This window comes from Calypte anna, chromosome 3 (assembly GCF_003957555.1).
Source record: "Calypte anna isolate BGI_N300 chromosome 3, bCalAnn1_v1.p, whole genome shotgun sequence".
NCBI classification, from domain to species: Eukaryota; Metazoa; Chordata; class Aves; order Apodiformes; family Trochilidae; genus Calypte; species Calypte anna.
Genome location: NC_044246.1, coordinates 19496742 through 19517078, shown reverse-complemented (window position 1 = coordinate 19517078; position 20337 = coordinate 19496742). Strand labels below are relative to the sequence as shown.

At 46.1% G+C, this 20337-nt stretch overlaps 1 protein-coding gene across 1 annotated transcript; it reads right to left on the bottom strand.

Moving 5' to 3' along the window:
* Positions 1-13870: 13870 nt before the first annotated feature.
* ZFP36L2 (ZFP36 ring finger protein like 2) lies at positions 13871-19052 on the bottom strand. Its single transcript, XM_030446908.1, has 2 exons — positions 18792-19052; positions 13871-18220 (listed from the first exon to the last, which is right to left on the bottom strand). Exons 1-2 carry the CDS (start codon positions 18840-18842, stop codon positions 16799-16801), a joined length of 1473 nt encoding a protein of 490 aa, XP_030302768.1. The 5' UTR covers positions 18843-19052; the 3' UTR covers positions 13871-16798.
* Between the last annotated feature and the right edge of the window lie 1285 nt (positions 19053-20337).

Here is a 20337-nt window from a genome sequence, read left to right as displayed (position 1 = left end):
ATGTGGACCCCTTGTATTTGCACATCTACTAAATATTTCTCTAAGCAAGAAATTCCTCTCTGGTGACAAATTAGAAAGCTCTGCACAATTACATAACTCTAGCTAAAAGACAGCAAAATTGCTATATGAGGAGCCAACATGTTGTTTGACAAATAGGGGTTTTTTTCAGTGTCAGTTTAAGCAGCCTTCTTACACACACACAATCTCCACTGCACCCCCTCAGGTGCAGGGCTGTGCACCACATCACGTAACTCCCTGTGGGATGGTCAAGCTCATTAGGTTGGCCTTTCTTTAAAGAAGATTCTTTTCCAGAGGATGGTGAACATACTACCACTGCACTGGATAGCTGCTGCCAAAATGGCTTGGGAAATGGTGTTGTTTCTCCTAGCAGGGGACAGATTACTGCTGAGCAGAGAGGCTCCATCCTGGTGGGTTCCCACTCCAGGGTTGGCTTGATCTGGCAGCCACTGCACTGCCCATCACACCCCACCTCTACTTCCTTGAGGTGCAAGCCTGGCAATTTATCCCACTTTACGTACTTTAAAACTGAATTTACTTTTGAAATCCAGGCTGGAGGGACTCTGAGAATTCAAAGGCAGAGCAAAGATTTGCTGCAGAAACAATCCACAGATGGAAACAGCCCAGCTAGATGGAGAACATGTACTGCCAGCCACCGATGGACACAAACTAATCAGCCCCTTCACATGAGCAAATACATCTATTATTTGCACGAGTACAGTATCTACCTCTGACATTAGGGTAAGCTCTGTCAGACAAACATGAGCTCAAGTAAGATCAGACTAAATGCCCCCTGTGGGTATGGCAAACAGGAGAAGAGCAGCCGCTCCCTCTCTTAATCCCCTAAAAATCTCACATAGAAAATATAGGCTTTAATTAAAAAAAAAAAAAAAGGAAAACAAAATATTATTTAAAACTTTAAAAGGTCCAATCACTAGATGTGTCTTGCAGTCTAAGTAGGTACAGTTGTTCTGGGTGGTCTGAGAAGCACTAAGCTTGCTGTGCAGAAAGGAGTATTTTAAGAACAAATCAGTGGGGTACCCGAGTGTTAGAAGAGATGAATTCATGTTAGAAAAACATTTGGTGAAGGTCTTACACAGAATGCAAATGTTGAAAAAATAAATAATAGCTTCCCTTACTTATTTATTTTCATTTCTTATGCCAAGGTCATAATTCCTTTTTATATATTTTGAGGATAAATATTAAGATTAATAGATCATCAACATTACAAAGGCTTAGTCTCTGGGACACAAGGTCATTGGGAAGCAAAGATCTACAGTCACCAAACACAGTGGTAATAAAAGCCAACAACTCAACAAGTCACTTTCATTCCAGATGCAGTCACAAAGGTTTTGCATCCCAAATGTGCAGGAGACCATTTGATCCCTGCCCTACAGTCCCCAGAGGTTTGAAAGCTTCTCACCAAGGCTTTGTAGACTGGGCTTATTTTCTGCACTAGCAGTTGTATATAGAATCATTTTGGTTGGAAAAGACCCTTAAGATCATCAAGCCCAACTGGTAACCCAGCACAGCCAAGCCCACCACTAAATCACATCCCTAAGTACCACATCCACATAAACCAGTTTAATTATGTTGGGTGAAAAATAATTTTAAAAAGCTGTTGAGAGGGATTTTTCTCCCTCTTTGCCATGAGTATAGTCACAAGATGAGCCTTTCTCTCCCAAAACTATGCTACACACCTTTCCTTCTCTCATCAGAGTTGTGGCACAGTCCCCAGTAACAGCATTTGTCTACTCCTACCCGGAAATGTGTTGGAGATGCACATTTTGAGAGCTGTACAAGCAAATATGTCAAATTCACAAAAGCAATTTGCCATGCTATTTCTCTGTAGTTTTCAAAAAACTTTGCAAAGCAGGTAGGCATTGGGCCATCTGTACTGAAGGAAAATAAACACAAGGAAGGGCAAGTATGAGCAAGATGACAAAAAAAATTAAAAATTTACCAGCCTAGAGTCAGGGCACCTGGGTTTTAACACCACTATCCTCTCCACTAGACACAGAGTATAAATTCTGAGAAAGTACAAATTTTCACCAAAACTGGCATTAGAAATATTGAGGTAGCGACTGAAAACAGGAGCTGTTGTTTTCCCACTCATGTTTAATGACATCTGCTGCTTTTTATAGCAATGCCCACTTTAACACAGGCAGTGTCCCAGGCAATGACCCTTGTAGCTACGGACCAAAGTCAACTTCTGGTGCAGCTCTGATGTCAAGATGCATCTCTTTTGCACCAATTTACATTTTCAAGAGCTCAAAGGACCCTGCAAAGGCCAAGTGTCCCTGGAAGAGGTGTTTCCAATGCAATACATTTTAGCAATAAAAAATTTTAAAAGTATTTTTCCTTCAGGTCACCAGAACAAAGTCCTGCTCCCAGCCCCAGTCATACAGAACAAACTTAAGACACTGGCACACAGGCTGCAGATGTGGCTAAATGAGAAAATTAGGCTCACTCTTACAGCAAGCTCATAACAGCTGCAAGGAAGAGACAGGCACCATGGTCTCTCACTGGTTTCTGCCATCTGTATACTCTCATAAAAGTACTACTCTCCCAAAACATATGCCAGCTGAATAACCCAATATTAGAACTGGCATAAATAATAACATCTGCAAGTCCTTCCACAGCCAAGTAAATAATCATTGTCAAACCACACAGCAATAACCACCACCAAGTGCTATGTATGCAAGAGATGCTAACCATCCTCAGGTACCAGGATGACCAGGGCTGAGTCATTTTGGGTGGATGGGAGGGAGGGAAAAAAGGAAAACAGCTTAATGCCTTCTTAAACTGACCTTGTTTTCAGCATAGCACTTCAGACCGATAGGTGAATATTGTAACCCCACCAGTGGATACTGGATCCATCACATCCACCCAGTAACTGCCATATAAGAGGCCCTACAAGGTCACCTCAGCTCAATAGTAACACAAGAGTGATTGAATATTAACCACATCAACCACCACAGCCTGTCCAAATACAAACACACCTACACCTAAGCCTACACCCAACTCTTTCCATTTCTTTCAATAGAGGTCAGTGGAAAACAGGAACACAAACTACCTGGTGTCTAACAGAAAACACGCTGCTGCTAAAACTCTGTCCCAACACAAACAGACAGCTTTCTCAAGAAAGCCTTCATATTTGTCCAAAGTAATTCTTAGCTTCCCATACAGATGGAGGAAAGAATAAAGTCAGGACTGAACCCCTGGGAGCATGCTGACATGAGCCAGAGCAGCAAGACAGCAAACCAATTCCTGGAGAGCCTTGTAATGCCAAGCAAAGCCCAGCACCCCAGGTTACATAATTAGGAGATCAGAAAATTAATGATTTTAGAGCACAGCATACATTAGTTGAACTAGCCTAGAAATAAATAATCTCAAGAACTGTAAAGCCACCACTCTAAATGATATCTGGACAAACAGATTTAATACCCTGGAGCAGAATCACATGCCTGGCAACTCCCAAATGATCAATATATGTTCAACCATGTACAAAAACCCAGGACACACAAGGCAAGTGCACACTGCAACACTTTTCAGTCATGGAAAGTTTGCTTTGGAACTGCAGAACCTCTTTCCTACTTCTTCAAAAATGATACGAGGTCACCTCAAATGGTGCATCAGCATCTGCTTGGAATTCTGCTGATGGAATGTAATATAATGATCAGGTGTTGCACATCATTCACTGTATCAATGATGACTTTAAGGAGGGTGCAGCCACAACTGTCACATTCATAGACATGTCATAAATGCCACATGCTACCTGTCAGCAACATACACAGTGTGATAAAGGATCATCATGCAGCACAAGAGAAATGCTGTATTAGAAAAAACAATTACTTTACAACAAACTTTTTAGGAAACAGCGCTGATGGCTCAGGTAATGAGATGTCCTACCACATGACACTGACTTGTGTTAGCATTATTATATAGCATCATGAGTGACCAATCAATCTATCCTTACACAGGAAATGTTGACCTCTGTCAGTATCTCACACTTCAGGGCCAGCCAAGGTATTTGCCCAGATTGAAACCAAATGAATGATAGGATCCTTATGTTGTTATTATTAAGCACATATCTATTTTAAATACACATTAAATATACACCTATATTTAAATATACAAACTATAAATACATAAAACACATATGCAAATGCATACAGTGACATATACCAAACACCAGTCCAGCTAAAACACAGGCAATTCTTTCATTTCTGCAATCACAAGATAAATAAACAGTTTTGCACAACACAGAACAGGGTGCTACTTGCTCTCTATAGGAATCTGAATATTCCTGTGACTAACACCAGGCTGCATGTTTTCCGTGAGGGAATAGGTAGACAAAATGTAACGTTAAAGCTAAGAATAACAAGTTGAGGAAGTTGATAATTTTTAAATGGGAGGCCAGACCCATAACCTCATGAACTGTAACAACTGCACTCAGCTTTTTAGCAACCAAATCAAAGTCTGGCATGGGAAAGTTCAGTCAGTACATGCAAAGAAATACAGCAAGTAAGTGTTGGTGCACATAAGTATAGCTTCAGTCAAATAAAGTGAAAAAACCCAACACATTCTCCTGCCTTGGTTCTTCAGCCATCAAATGATAATTTTTAACTAAAACAGAAAGTACATAAAAGAGACACAGGCCATTTAGTCTATAGCTATACTACAGCCATTTACCAGGTAAAAAATGTTAAAGCAGCTTAGCTGTAATGCAGAGAGATTTACAAGGCCCTTTGGAGATCCCATATTTGGAAACATGAAGGTAACAGTTCAGTGTAGTCAGTGATGGACTGGAAATACCCAACATCCACTTGTTAATGCCTGCATCAGTTGGCAAGACAACACCATGATGTAGGAACAGAGCACACGGGCACAGATGAATGAAGGAAATCAGCCAGCACAGGACACCTCTAGGGTGCAGAACACAAGGATACCAGCAGGCTGCATGCTTGGTTGGTTGAAAACCATGTAGGAGCCATGGCAATTCATGGGAAACATCAGCTAGAGGCTGTATCTCCCTCTTGGGAGCTGGACTGCTTGTGCAAGAGGGGCTGATGCACATTTCTCATAGTCTTCTGCTTTGCTGCTGTGTCAGCCCTGCTCAAAACAACCCCTGCAGAACAAAGTGTTTCTTTTCAGGCCCACCAGAAAAAGTTACAGCTTCCTGAGCAAGCATTGGGCTGGGACAGTGTCTGGTCAAGGCAGAAATGACAGTCCCTAACACAGGCAGTATCACAGGAAAGCTACTACAAAAACTTTGTTGGGTGAGGGGGAAAACCACAGCAAACAACCATGCTCAAGGGAATATATTGCTTACAATTATAAATTACTCTGCCCCACAACACACACCCCCACCCTTGTATTCAGAAAGATTCTCGAGATACTCTACAGACACTAAAGAGACAGAGAAGCTCCAACATACATGGAGAAGGTATTTCTATCAGCAGAAAAAGGATCTAGTGTGACCAAATACATACAGACAGTAAGTACTGTGAAGGACAGGCAGCATTCACAGCCATAAGCAGGCAGGGAGACGTAAGCCGTATGGGATCAGAGGTTCACCTTTGACAAACATCCTAAAGTTTCATCTTTACTCAGCCTTTCCCACTTGCTTCAGTTTGGCTGAAGAAAAGTCTCACATGGATCAAATTTCTCCAGTTTTTCCAGAGCCTTCCAGTCCACCCAGGCCCCTGTCAGCACCCTTAGTGGAGTGCCAGCAGCTTGTTTGCAACTTCATCACTACTCCTAGGTCTCCCCTGAAGGGCTCACTGGTTGCAAGTGGCATTCTCTTGTTTCACTGAAGCAATTATATTTATCAGGTTATAGAATATTTACCAAATATATTAGGATTTATCTTTCTTACTTTTCTTAGCCCTTAGCATCTTACTTTTCTTAGCCCTTAGCAAATACCAGCCACGTACCTCTCATGCTGAATGAACACAGAGCACCCTTCACAAGAGGGCTGCAGGAGAAAACTTCCCTGTAACATCAGGTCCATAGCTTGGGTCACTCTCTATCTTCCACACCAGAAATCCAACACAACTTCAAGAAGCCAGATGTACAGTCAATGTTACAAAATGCTGATAGTGAGGTAAGAGAGCTCCATCACCACAGGCATTCCCCTAAATTCCCCATCCATCCCCATCACTATGAAGTACTGTTCAAAAGTTAAAACTTCCATTCCTCTGAAAACACAGAATGCCTCAGAAATGAAATACTAAGAAATCATGTACTTACATATCCTGTTGAAAGCTATGGCAGTGGCAGCTTCTGGAACTTGTAGCCACCCAGGTCTGCACAATCATATGCCTCCAGAGCGGGAAGAACTTGATTTTCCTTTCCCTGAAAGCTCACCGGCAGCACTGGGTTTCTGGTAGTCATTTTGAAGCACAAGCATTTCCACCTGGACTTAATTGGGCTCATTCACAGAACTGTCAACAAATTAATTCAATGGGATTGGGTTCTGTTGGAACATTTTTGTCCCTGGTAATTGTCCAGTTAATAAAATGATGGACCTAAAAGCTAAGTATACTAAGAGGTTGTGGGATATCAGATGCTTTAGTGAATTATTTCTTTCATGTTGGATGCAGTACAAGAGGAAGTTGCATACAATGGTATTTACAATTTCTTTTTCTTTTCCTACACACAGCCAAAGCAACAAGGTCACTTACATGCTGTGGTTTCTAACTTACAAGATGCTGTCCTTCACTTGCATAATGCTGACACAACCATGAAATATTAAGTTCTGCCTTTTTCTATGTTATTGTAATCCTAACAGGCTCATTTTCACCCACCCTCTTTTTCCTTTTCTACTACTAGTTTTGGAGTTACAGAACATTTCCTCCAATTTCAAGAAAACTTTTCCAAGGTACTTAGCATTTGTTTTTCCATCTGGATAACACTCTCTGCTTGATCCCCATGAATTCCACACAGCTTGAATAATTGTTCTTTTCAGTCAGTTTTTGAGTTGTAAGGTAAAAGCACCCCATGTTATCAAGTAATATTTAACAAAAAAACAACAAAACCCAGACAGATTCTTCTCCCTTCATGTCTCCTGCGTTAGCAGAGAATCAAGAGTTTCATCCCCCTGATGTTTTTGCTTGTTCTCTCATACCTATACCTCTCCTTAGATATCAAATCACAGCCCAGGAAACAGCTTGACCCAAGGGGAGCATCCCAGCTGGAAACAATGGTCCCAAATTCTAGAGCAGAGGGGTAAACAGGACAACCACCTGCACCTGACAGGTTTCCAGCTCTTCCAGGCTTTAAGATGCTAACTGGGGACTCCTCCTACACATCATGGCAAAAACTAGGGCCAGCTGAGCTCCCAGAGCCCCTGCTAAACATCTGGGGCCATTTATAATCAAATAATAAGTACAGGATTAAGATCTCCATGTCAGTGACTCCTGGTGCATTTTCTGGAAGGGTAAATAGTATTTCTGAATAAAAAAAATCAGAGAAACCAAGAGTTAATATGTCTGACATGCTAGAGTAATGCTCATAAGTAATGCTCTCCTGTAGGGGACTGAGCAGGATCTTGGATTTACCATCCCAAAAGAAGTCTCTCCCAGATTCAATCCTAGCTACACTCTGAGTCTAATTCTTCCCAGTTTTGAGTGTTGAGAGCAAGCTGGGAGTACAGACCTTTCCTGCTGCTATCTCCTGGGCAAGGGCTGCAGTCACTCTGACAACAGGTGGTGCCTCTGCTAGAGCAAGAGCTTCTTGAGAATATGGTTACCCACACCTAAACATTGTTTTTCAGGACATAAAACATAAGTGGATGTGTCAGTGTTCCGGAGGTTTTGGTAACAGGTATTTTAAGAAATCAATCTGTAAGATTCATCTAAACTTACCACCTTCATATATTAACAGTTTATTCATCATCACATTTTATTTGTTCCTACCAACCTAACAGCACCTATTCCATATTAAACTACAAGTGACTGCCCCCAGGATCAGAAGTTTAGTATTGCCAAATGTATACACCATTATACATACATTATATATATCACTGTTTACAGTATTTATATTTATACATATATATCTCTGTGTATATATATATATATATACAATGCATATACAGATATTATATATCTGAGAGCTTACCAGTGGCTTGAAAGAATGCCTTTCTAAATCTCTCACCATTAGTCTTGCAACAGTAGATGGTACTCACCAGTCAGGCTGCATTTCTGTAAGCACTTTAAGAATTGTTTTCACCAGGCTCTACCATCTCCCCAGGTACTGAACTTTTGGGACATGTTACTCTTGGTCATATCAACCCAATACACAGTTTTCCCTGATCGCATGCCAGAATCTACTATTGGATGGGAAAATAGAAACCTTTTTACGAGCTGCTGTTATCTTCTTTGGTAAAGGTAGAGATTTCATGCGTATCATTCCTCCAACTTCTTATCATTGATCATTTGAGAAAGTTTAAGAGTTTTATTATTGGAAATATTCACCAGCTCCATGCTTTGTTCCCAGTCATCAAAAAGCATCCACTGCAAATGTGGCAGCTGCTAAACGACAGCCTTACATTTCAGCTTACCTTATATTTCCAGATGGAGGTATACCCTATAAAGTAAGATTCTTATTACTTGCTCTGCAGTTCTCTTGAAGCAAACAGTTAATACTAAACTTTTGTGCTATGAACTCTGAATTCCACTTTGAATTTAATTTTAAGATGCAGATTACCACAGGAAATATTTTGAGTGGACAGAAGTCATGACCTGGTGTATATCCCCAACACTAGCCCATAAACGTGCACCTCTTCCAGGGAAGACAGCTTTTCCAGGCTTCCCCTTAACTCCATGCACCTCCCTCATCTCCCCAGCCACACCTCCCCAAACATGAAACACCCAAACTGAAGCAAAATGTTCAGGTTCAGCTCTAGAAAGCTCAACAGAGTCTGCTGCATGAGGCTTTGCCTCCCTCTGTTCCCTGGGCATCGATACATCCTGGGGTTTCAACCATGTATTCAGATAAAAGCCCACAGAACATCACTGAGACCACGGTTTCACAGGCATTTCAAGACCATACGAAGCTGCAGCGATGCTGAAAGCAGAGGTCCAAGCCTCACACTCCTGCCCTCCCTCCTGCTGTTGCTCCTCAGCCATGGAGCCGTGGGATGAGTACAGATCAGAGAACTGATCTTGCAGAGAACAAGTTCCTCTCTTTTTAGGGTTAGTGTTCCTTTAGATTGCCAAATCACTGCATTCCTCATCTCATCTGACCTTTGAAAAATAGTGTGTGTCAACACCCAATTCATCTCCCACGATTTACAGCGCGCTGCTCAGCTTTCCTAACACGAGGGCAGAGGTTCCCTGGATGGAACCCTCCCACCTCAGCCTGATGGGGCAGTGCCGAACGGCATCCAGCACAACAAACAATTTCCCCTCATCCCCAGCACAACACTGACCCGGGGCTCTGCTGCCCCAGGAGGAGATTCCTGCGCTTTCCCTGTGAGGCAGTTTCCACCGCAGCACCGGCAACAAGCGAGGCCTCAGGGCAGCTCAGGGATCCCCCCAGGGCGGGAAGCGGCAGGGGCCCCGTTCCACTTCTCCCTGTCCCTTGCTCACTCACCCAGAGGGAGAGGGAACCACCCAGTGCCATTAGCTGGACTGGGGACTCTACTAAGAAGACCAAGTCCGGTTTCAGGTTAGGCAGTATTTAAAGGATTCAGAGAGGCATCTGCTGCCCCTCCCAACACCACCCTTCGCCCTGGAGAGCTCTGAGACCAGTGCCAGGGGCAGAGCTACTGACCATCCGCAGCCAGCAAAGTGGGGATTGTTAAGCAATTAAAAATTAGGGTGAAAAAACGGTCACCTGTGGAAGAGTCAGAAGGTTCACATATCTATCTATCTATATATGTGTGTGTATGTGTATGTATATATATATATTTATATATATATACACATATATGTGTATATATACATATATATATATATATCTATATACAAGAAAGCCTTAACTATAACCAAAGCCAGTTGTTAGTGCTCCTTTGCAAGGAGGGAAGGGTTTCCACAGTGCTGTTCAACTCCCTTTGCATACAGTACAGGGAATCCTTTTCCAGCATTTAGGCACAGCTGAAGGCTAATCAAGATCACATAAGTTACCAGGCCTCTTACTGTTATTGAATTTCTCTCCATTTCTTATCTTGAGTAGCTATTATGATTCCAGGTATTCAAGTGAAAATCATTCAGAAAAGATAAGGTAATAATCCATTGATATAGGACCCTCGTATTTAGATTTCAGCATATCCAGCTCCCTGTTTATGTTATTAACCATAGTAGAAAAAAGGGGGTTTAAATTACCCTGTATTTCCTTCTCAGATGGTGTACAGAATAGAAATTACTCAGCAGATGTCATCTATCCCTCTTCAGCAACAGAGAGGAGATTTGTCAGGGTAATTTTGCCTGCTTTCCTCAGGAATGCAAATTTTGGGGGGGTCCACCCCAAAATGTCTCCATTAATACATCCATTATACCCCTTTGAAAGGAGAGATGACATGACTTGTACCTGTTTGACTGAGCTTTGAGACAAAAAAGCCTTTTTATAGACAAGGCCATTTAGACTTCAAGGGAGGAATCTCATTCTTCCACCTTGTTCTCCCATATTAAATTCTTAATATTAATAAAGGAATTAGCCCTAAAAATTAGCCCTTTCAGTAGCTATGCTGCAAAAAATACACAACCTGTTAAATCTATGCCAGCTGATAACAAGTGTTTCCTTCCACATTCACAACTTCTCAGACAATGCAGAGCTTTGCCACACTATCATTTGATTTCCAGTACACCAGACAAAATAACTATTCAGAGATACATTCACATTGATTGAAGCCCTGTCTTGATTTGAGCCTTCCCCTAAACATCAGTATCCTGTCAAAGAAATGGTCAAGTTCTATGCGACTAATTTATAATCACGAATATAGGAAAATGGTTTTACAATGGATGCCAAGGATTTCCAGAAGAACTGTGGAGGAAACAATGTTTCTTCAAACTGAGCAAAACGGACAGGAGGAATAAAACCAATCTAGCAGTTCGGTGGGGAGATACCCATCCTGTCACCCCTGCCTCCTCCCCAGGATACAGGGCTCTACCTCCTCCTCCTTCCCTGGCAGCAGCACTGAAACTCACCAGACTCCTCACTGACTTGCTTCAACACTACCCCAGCAGAAAACACTTTTCCCTTGCTGCCTGCTTAATAAAATGCAACAACCTCCAGGCAGACGTGGCAAAGGCCTGGAGCTGTCTCAAAGTGAGTGGAGTGGAGGACGCACACACCCCCAGCCACATGGTACAAGCAGGGTGCTGGGGTGCTCTGCTGAATCCAGGACCTGAACCAGCTCAAGGATGGGACAGAGAGGAGAAACTGCTCTCTTCTAGTGGAGGCAACCTGCTACATCACCTCCAGTATATCATTTTCATTCCAACCCTCCACTTAGCTCTTTAGCTGACGAGGCCTTACAGGTCTGGCTGTGGTCATTCAGGATATTCCTGCCCCTCTCTGGGCAGGTACCAGCCAGCTGCAGGGTTGGCAGAAGGGATGATGTAACTACACTTCAGATGCAACAAAGTGGGAAATCCAGGATCTTTGCGTTAAGCTACTGAGGAACTGAGTTTAAACTGAAGGGTCAAAAAGTGAAATTTCAATTTCCAGCATTGATGTGCTGCCAAGGTCTGTAAGCTCAGCAGGCAAAACCTGAAATGAGCTATCTTATCAATGACAGGGCATCACTGCCTGGAGCTCTGTCAAGAAAGATTCACACTCAAGGTCAAAAAGAAAAGGAAAACTCTACAATTAAAATCATATAGTACAAGTCCCTTAGCTTTAATGCCACACTAGCAAAATAAAATAAATAAATAAATAAATAAATAAATAATATGGGGCCTTCCTTAAAAATAAAATTGTCAGATGCACCCTCTAAAAAAAAGAAGAAATCCAAGTTACACCTAATTATGATGGGATGGGGATGAAAAATGGGAGGAAGGCAGTAATTTCTTTTTTCAAAGTAATCTGAGTTGCATTGGACATTGAAATTCTGTTCTGAAGAAGGGCTCATCCTCTGCCTGTGCCTTTATCTGCAGAGGTGCTGGTTTGCTGTGTCCTTCACTCGGCAGTGTAGCAGGAAGAGGAGCCTCCAGTGGCCACACAGCCTCTTCCACAAGTGACCCAAACCATGCTGAAACTCCAGCCTCTACACTTGAAGAGGGGTTAAGTTTGGGGGCACAGAGAAATCTGCTCAGGCTTCAGCCATGATGCTCTAAGAAAAGAGCAACATTCCTGTGCTTTGTGGCACACTGCTGGGACTATTTTTTGGTAGTGTGCAACCCACGTGGCTCTGTGCTGAATCAGGTTTACTTTCTGTATTACCTTGTGTCAGACAGCAAACCTCAAAGCAGCAGTGAAAAGCACACCTGCTCTGCGAAAAGGAGGAAAACTGAGAAAACCCAGACAAATCAGAAGCCTCCAAGAACCTGAGAGGACTAGGGAGTAAAAATCAAAACTGCTGATTTGATACATTTGAAAATCCCCTAACGAGGGGGGAGGGGGAAAGGCTGTCACACCAAGCCATATAAAATCCTATTTCAAGATCTATACCATAACATCTGTTCCTACAAACTGAAGTCTTGTCTGCAATTTTTTACACTATCAATTGAATAAGCATGCAAGACTCAGTTCTAGCCAGTAATTAGAAAAATCCCCATTTTCCAGATCCTCAGTCACTTTAAGTGCCACAGCCACCAAGAGAAACATCACACCTCTAATGGGCAGCAGCAGACCTTACAAAGCTCTCAAAGAATAACAGTTTATTTTTGTGCAGAGTTTATCAATTTATTGCAAGGTATCAGGAAATTTCTGAATGGTCCAACCAGCTTCACATGCTCCGCTGAATTTAGAAACGAAAGCAAGAGAACGTTTGCTTAAATCAACAACATAAGTCACCAGTTTAAAGGTTAACACTTGATTGTGCAGCATGAGAAAACGGACACTTATCTTCCCAGTTCAAGGACTTCTGGTTTTCTGAACAGTGGCACACAGATTGTTTTGCAGCACTCTTTTTGCTGCCCTAAAACCCACCCGGGAGGCAGGAGGGGTGGCCTGGGAGCACTGCTCACTTGGAGCAGAGCAGTGGGTGGCTCAGGCTCTACCCCAGCCCACTGGGAGACACTGGCAGCCCCCATCTCATCCTGGCAGCCTTTTCAATGCACAAAATGCTGTTGTGTTTCATGTGAGGCAGCTGCCATGAAGCTTTCAGAAGTCATCTTCCAGCCAGGAAACACTGAAGCCAACCCCAGCACCCTCACCCAGATTCTGTTCAACCAACAGAAAACCGCAGGGAAGATGAAAGTATTGTGCTGATGGAGTACAGCTGTCCTAGATAAGTGAAATACAGCAATAAATAAAGCCCTTTTCAACTGTGGCAGGAAAAAGGCAGGCTCAAGGGAAGAGGTGGGCAAGAGAGAGAAGGAAGCATTATCTAGAAAATAAAGTCTGAAACTAAATGAAACACATACTCCAAATTAACGCCAGTTTAGTCTGACAATTGTTTCGAAATCCCGAAAGTGAGCTCAGACATCAGCTTAAGACACCAGTCAAACCAACAGCTACTCTCTGTTCCTGTAAAATCCTAGCAAATGTCTCCTCCTTGCAGCCATGGTACCTGTGACAGGGATGTCCAGAGTAGGAGCTGGTGGTGCTCAGTTCTGCTGTGCCAAAAAGAAGTTTATTAAGAAATTGGTTTGAGAACCAAAGAGAGCAATTCAGAGCATAAACATCAGACTGATCCATAAAAAACGTCTGATTGCTGTAGTAGGACTCTGTTGTCATACATTGCTTACGTTTGTTTTAATTTTAAACCAAGAGTCAGTCCAAGGTTTGTTACACAAACATATGGCACTGATATTACATTCTACCTTGTATTTATAGCAAGTACTGTGGCAGTCCAAGCAGCAGACAGATGCCATAATGTTAACAACATTTATTATTAGGATGACAAAGGAACAAAAGTAAGGCTGTAGAAATCATAACTTGAAGTTTAAGGGACTGATTGAAATAAGGGACCAAGCTGTTGGAGTTAGTAGCTAAAATTCCTTCAGTTTTAATGAGCACACAGCCCCTGGGCTACCAAGTATTTTGTTATATACTTTCCAAAAGGTAATTTGTCTAGAACCCAATCCCTGAAAACTGATTAACACGTTTAATGCTAGTTTAATGCTAGCCTGATTAACACCCTCAACTAGCTGATGGAAGCAATGAGGCAGAAGTCCACATTCCTGCAAGTGAAGAGGAACAAAGCTTTTGGGACAAAGGGTAAACCTCAATTATGCCTTTTATTACCCAAACTGCCATTTCCTCCTTACCCCAAACAGGCCAGGAAGGCTAATGACATGCTCATGCATCCCCATAAGCAATGTGATTGATAAGTGCCATTACTAGGATTTTTCCACTCCAGCTGTTAAGCTATGAACAGCAAAGGTTTGATCCTTTACCCTCTTGGGGAAAAAAAAAAAAAAAAAAAAAAAAAAAAAGCAGAATATAGCACACCACTAACACTCCTGAACCTTCTGGAAGCATTTATTAGCTTTGGCTGCCAACCAGCGATTGCTGAAGGAGTGGACTGGAGTTGCCGTGCAAACTGGTTAATCTGTAGCTAGACTTATTTGGGACTGGAGCGGAGGGGAGCAGGGGGGGGTGATGGTGTTTAGCAAGAAACACTGGCTGCCTGGCAGACGGGGCTTCAACAGTGTGAGGGTTACTTGGCCTTTTTTTTTTTTTTTTTTTTTTTTTCCAAAAAGATTTTATTGGGAGAACTACAAAACATTTACAGTACAAAGTTTACAGTCTCACACAATTTGTAGTGAACTGACTCCCGAAAAATATATTACAACTCAAGTTGACTTATCCTTTAGTTACATTCAAAACATACTTCTGTTAAAGTAGTCCAAAAAGAGTACATAGTGCTCAATCTGTACCTATGTACAAACAAAACTAAGCTACTGTTCATTCATCCACCGTCCAGGAGAGTTTTGGCAAACTCCCGACTCTCCCTACATAAGGAAAAATAAAAATTACACAAGTTTTGGAATTTAATGAAAAATTAAACAAGATATGTTCATGTACTGTATAAAGTTTCAGATCCAAAGATGGCCTCCATTTCTATAAATTAAAGAGTGGCGAAATTTTGCTGTAATTAAAAACCCATCCCTACATTCAAATTATCTCAAGCATTAAGAAAAATACTTATTTGGTTGAGAGATATTTAAGGCAAGCATGGACCCTCAAGAAGGCACTGTGAGACATAATACTGGGACCCCCAATTATTGCTACATACTTTGAGACTATATCACAGTGTGACTGGTGGAGTTAGGCAACAAAAATACTTTTTGGTTACTTTAAACAAGTCTGAATTAGGTTTGCCACTTTGAAGTCTGATTGCTAAGTCAGTCTTTTTCTGTTGTTGGTTTTTTTTTTTCTACTTTGTTTTTCAACTCGGACGGGCTACAACCATTTACATTCTAAAAAAAAAAAAAAAAAAAAAAACATAGAAATTCCTCAAACTACTTCCACAGCATCGAGACCGATTTCTATACAGAAACCATGCAATCTTTCAGATTTACGTAAACAAGGAAAGAAATTAATGAAATAAATATTACATACAATCTCTTAAATTAAGAATTTTACTCATTTACAATAAAATAACCAAGTGAAGTTACAAAAAGGCATATATTACTGTGAAAAGAACACACTCCACATTTCGCCGATTAATAATGGCAATCATAATTTAAACATAATAAAAGAATATATATCTATTGCTTTTCATCATACCCGATAAATACAGTATGAACAAATTACCAAATGTATACTTTTCACAAGATAATAAATAAGTTAAATAGTTTCATATTGAGTTGTGTGCAGTGACTCATTCATGCAATCAACTCAAACAGCTAAAAAAAATTAAAAAAATCAGCAGTTATTCTCCAACAATTACAAACTAAACTCAGTTGAGTGCTTCCAAATAAAGCAACAACAAAAAATTGTTCTAAGCCAAACATCCACTAAGTGGTGGCAATGGAACCAATATTAAACTTTGGAATGAAGATTTTAGCATTTGTTATAATAATAATATATAGATATATAAAAAAAGGTTGTTATCAAGGCATATTCTTGGCAGGATGTTGGATTTTTCTTGGTTTTTTTCGTATAAAAGCTTATAGGTTTAGTATGTTCTGTGTTTTTATTTGAACTGGATTGAAAGAAAAACTAGTTTGTAACTTTTTTCGTGTGTGTCTGAAGGTTTGGAGGAGATGGACAGGCAGGACTCGCACTCCCCGGATTGTTTGTTGCTTTCTGGTGGCGTCTTTTCTAATGTTTTTTTTTTTTTTCTAACACAGATGGAATGGCTGCTGCTGGTGCATAACTTGTCTCCGAAGAACAACAACAACAACAACAAAAAAAAAAAAAAAAAACCAACCCCGAAAGAAAAATCCCCTTCTTCCAAGGTCTCTCTATAAAAATAGGTTTGTTCAGTTCGTGTCATTTGCCCTTTTGCAAAATGCTTTTTTTGTTTTTTTTCTTTTGTTCAGCTCTCGGTGTATATATATAGATAGATATATTTAAAAAAAAAAAAAAAAAGAAAAAAGAGGAAAAAAAAAAAAAAAAAAAAAAAAAAAAAAAAAAAAAAAAAAAGAAGAGAGGATTCGGTTTCTTCGCTCGTTAACTTACTTGCTCGGCAGCCGCGGGGGGCCGGGCGCCGACCCCTTTAGTCGTCGGAGATGGAGAGGCGGCTGAAGATGGGGAGGCGGCGGCCCGAGTCCAGGCTGGGAGACTCGGAGCCGCTGAGGGAGCCGGAGCTGAGGGAGCCGCTCAGGTAGCTCTCCCGGTCGGAGAGGGAGTCCGGGGGGCTGGGCGGCGCGTCGAAGACGGGCGACTCGGAGAGGCGGCGGAGGGGCTGGAAGCTGAAGGGCGGCGAGGCGGGGGGCGGCGGGCAGCCCCCTCCGGGAGGCGGCGGCGCCGGCTGCTGCTGGCAGCGGTAGTAGGCGGCGGCGGCCGCGGCGGCGGCGGCGGCAGCGGCGAAGTTCTGGCCGTGGAGAGCGAGGGGGGCGATGAGGCTCCCCAGCTCCTGCCCCGAGAAGGCGAAGGCGTTGTTGGCGCAGGGCGGCGAGAGCAGATCCTCGCAGTAGGAGGTGGAGGTGGGAGGCGGCGGCGTGCGCGACCCGCCGGGGCTCTCCAGCAGGGCGGCGTCCAGGCGGCTGCCGGGCGGGGGCGGCGGGGCGGCGCTGTGGGGGTGCGGGTGGTGGTGCTGGTGATGGTGCTGGTGGTGGGCGGAGAAGCCGGAGAAGCTCAGGCTGTGGTGCAGCTTGGGCCGCTCACCGCCGCGCGGATGCCCGAAGCCGCCGCCCAGCTGGTGGTCGCGGGGGGCGAAGGCGCGGAGGTCGCCGGTGCTGCCGGCGGGGTGCGGGGGCGGGTGGTGCGCGTGGTGGTGCGGCCCCGCCGCGGCGGGGGAGGCGGGGGGGGCGGCCGTGCCCCCGCCGGGCGCCGGGCGGCGCTCGTCGGCGTTGTGGATGAAGTGGCAGCGCGGGCCGTAGGGACAGAAGCCGATGGTGTGGAAGGTGCGGCAGAGCTCGGTCTTGTACTTGGGGTGGCGGGCGAGGCTGCGCAGCTCGTGGAAGCCGTGGGCGAACTGGCACTTCTCGCCGTACTTGCAGGCGCCGTTCTCCTCGAAGGGGCGGCACAGCTCCGTCTTGTAACGCGTCGAGTTGATGGGGGCCCCGCCGCCGCCGCCGGAGCCGCCCCCCTTGCCGGCCGCCGCCTGCTGCTGCTGCTGGAGCTGCTGCATGAGGTGTTGGCTGCGCTCGCCGTTCTCGCTGAAGGAGCGGTCCCGGAACTTGTTCTCCTTGTTGAGCAGGGCCGTGGGGCTGCTGCTGCCGCCGCCTCCGCCGGAGCCCGTCTCCTTCAGGCTGCCAAACGACGAGGAGGAGGAAGAGGAGGAGGAAGAGGAGGTGGAGGAAGAGCTGGAGCCGGTGGGGCTGGGGAACTTGGAGCCGCCGGCCAGCGCCGGCAGGTTACTGGTCGAGTGCCGCCGCAGGAAGCCCGGCGCGAAGCTGGAGCTGGGGGGGGTCACCGGGGTCCCCACGGCCTTCTTGTCTAGCATGCTGCTGAGGTTGGTCAGGGACTTCTCCGTCTGCCGGGGCGGGGGAAGGGAAGGTAGGAGGGGAGGGGGCGGGGGAGACAGGGAGCGGGAGAGAGAGAGAGGGTGTTGCATGGTGACCGCCAGCCCACCGCCGCGGGGGCCAGGCGGCCCCTCCGCCGCACCGCCGGGCACTGCTGGGGGTCGGGGCGGAGGTCGTGCCGCTCAGCCAGCACCTAATGTGGGTCTGCAAGAAGCACTGGCGTGGTAGCAGCCCCCTTACAGGCTTAGCTGCGTGCACAACTTTTAAAAAAGTTCCTCTCGGCCGCGCAACACTTGCGACCGAGCGCCTGCGAGCAGCTCGGCGGCTCTGCAACTTCACAAAAAACCCACCCCTTAAGCCGCCCTGTCCAGAGAGCAACACACCCGTGCGAGGCGCGCAGCCTTGCATCAGCCGCCTCGCAGCATGACCCGCGCTGCTTCAGCCCGGCCAGCTGTCAGGCGGAGACCCGTCCGCAGCGACAGCCACGCGTCCCCTGCCCCAGCACCCGGGAGCGCTGCCCTGCGAACCCCGGCCCAGCGCCGGCCGCCCGTGTCGCGCCTGGGAAACCGTGTTCTTTCCTACCTTGCACAAGAAGTCAATGTCGTAGAAGGCAGATAAAAGTGTCGTCGACATTTCTAGATCCTGTAATGGTCGGAAATACAGGAAGGACCGAAAGATCCCGCTCTCTTCGGAGGATTTGGTAAAGCCACGACTAGATAGGAGAGGGCCGTCTGCTTGAGATCCGAAATGGTCCCGTCTCCTTCCCGGCGGGGTGGCGGGTGCCGGGCCGAAGCGGCGACGGCAGCTGCACAGCAGCGGGTGAACTGCGGGAACTCCGCGGCGCCCCGCGCCGCCCCCATATAAACGCCGCCGCCGCGGCCCGCGGGGGCGGTGCCCCGCTCCGCCCGCCCTGCTCCGCTCCGCCCGCCTCGACAGGCCCGCCCCGGCCCGCCTCGACCGGCCGGGCCGCCCTAAGTTTTGTAGAGAGCCGGGAGTTGCTGGGTGGGTTAGTGAGGAGCAGCAGCTCTGGTGCGCTGCATGTCCTCCACCCCAGTACCGCTGAGCCGGGTGCGGGGACAGCGGAGCAGGCGGAGGTCCTTGCGAAGGGCTCTTCTTCGCACCCCTCTCCAAACCCCCGGCGCTCCCGCAGTTGCCGCGGCCCCAGCCTCCCGTAAAGGGAGCCGGGAATAGCCGGCACAGCCGCCGGGCATCCTCCCCGGGCGAGCGGCGAGTGCCGCTGAGCGTAGGCGGGAGCGCAGTGCCGCGGGGAGAGGCGCGGCAGCGGCGGGGACACGGCTTCCTCCCGCCCCACCGAAAATAAACTTTTGCCACGTAATTGGTTTGAAACAAAGGTCGGGCCCGCGCTGTCCCATTGCGACCGGCGGGGCGGGCTGCAGGAACCGCCGCTTCTCCCCTCTTTTGCAGAGTTCGGGTTTTGTGGTTTTTTTGTTTTTCTGCGTGGGAGAGCTTGGCGAACAAACGAGGTGGTGTTAACCTTGCACCAGCCGGGCTGATGTGCAACCCCACCACCCCCCTCCCGTGTTCCCTCCTACACCCCGCACCCCGCCGCGGCCCGGCAGCTCCGAGATCTTGTGACCCGTCGGGCTGCGCCAGCCGCTGGCCGAGCCCGGCAGCGGCACCGCCGCCCCGAGAGCCCTCCCGCCAGGCAGCCCCCACTGCCGGGACGAGGAGGAAGGCAGCGGCAGGTCCCTGCCGGGGGGAGGGGGGCAAGGAGGGGTCCTTCGCCGGGCACGGGGAGTGCTGCCTCGTAAAGTGGGCCGGAGTCGGCGTGCAAAAACACCTCCGCCCTCCCTCCCCCTCCGGTGCTGATAAGGCTGCGCAAACACGACGTGGGAACAGTGGCGGAGGCAGCGGCTCTGCACTCTCTGTCCCCTCTCGCGTTTGCTTAGCCCCGGGACAAATGGGAAGGGGAAAACGGAGGGACGTGTAAAGTTTTACTGCTGCTCAAGCCAGCAGAGGCGTTTGATCCTCTTTAGCTTCCGAGCTGGAATGTCAGGCCCTTGGAAATCCAAGGGTGCAAATCTGACCACGTCAGCAGGAACCCGGCGCTTTGAAAACACTTGCAAAGGAAAGCAACTTCGAGAGAGGGAGGAGGGGAGGCTGGGGG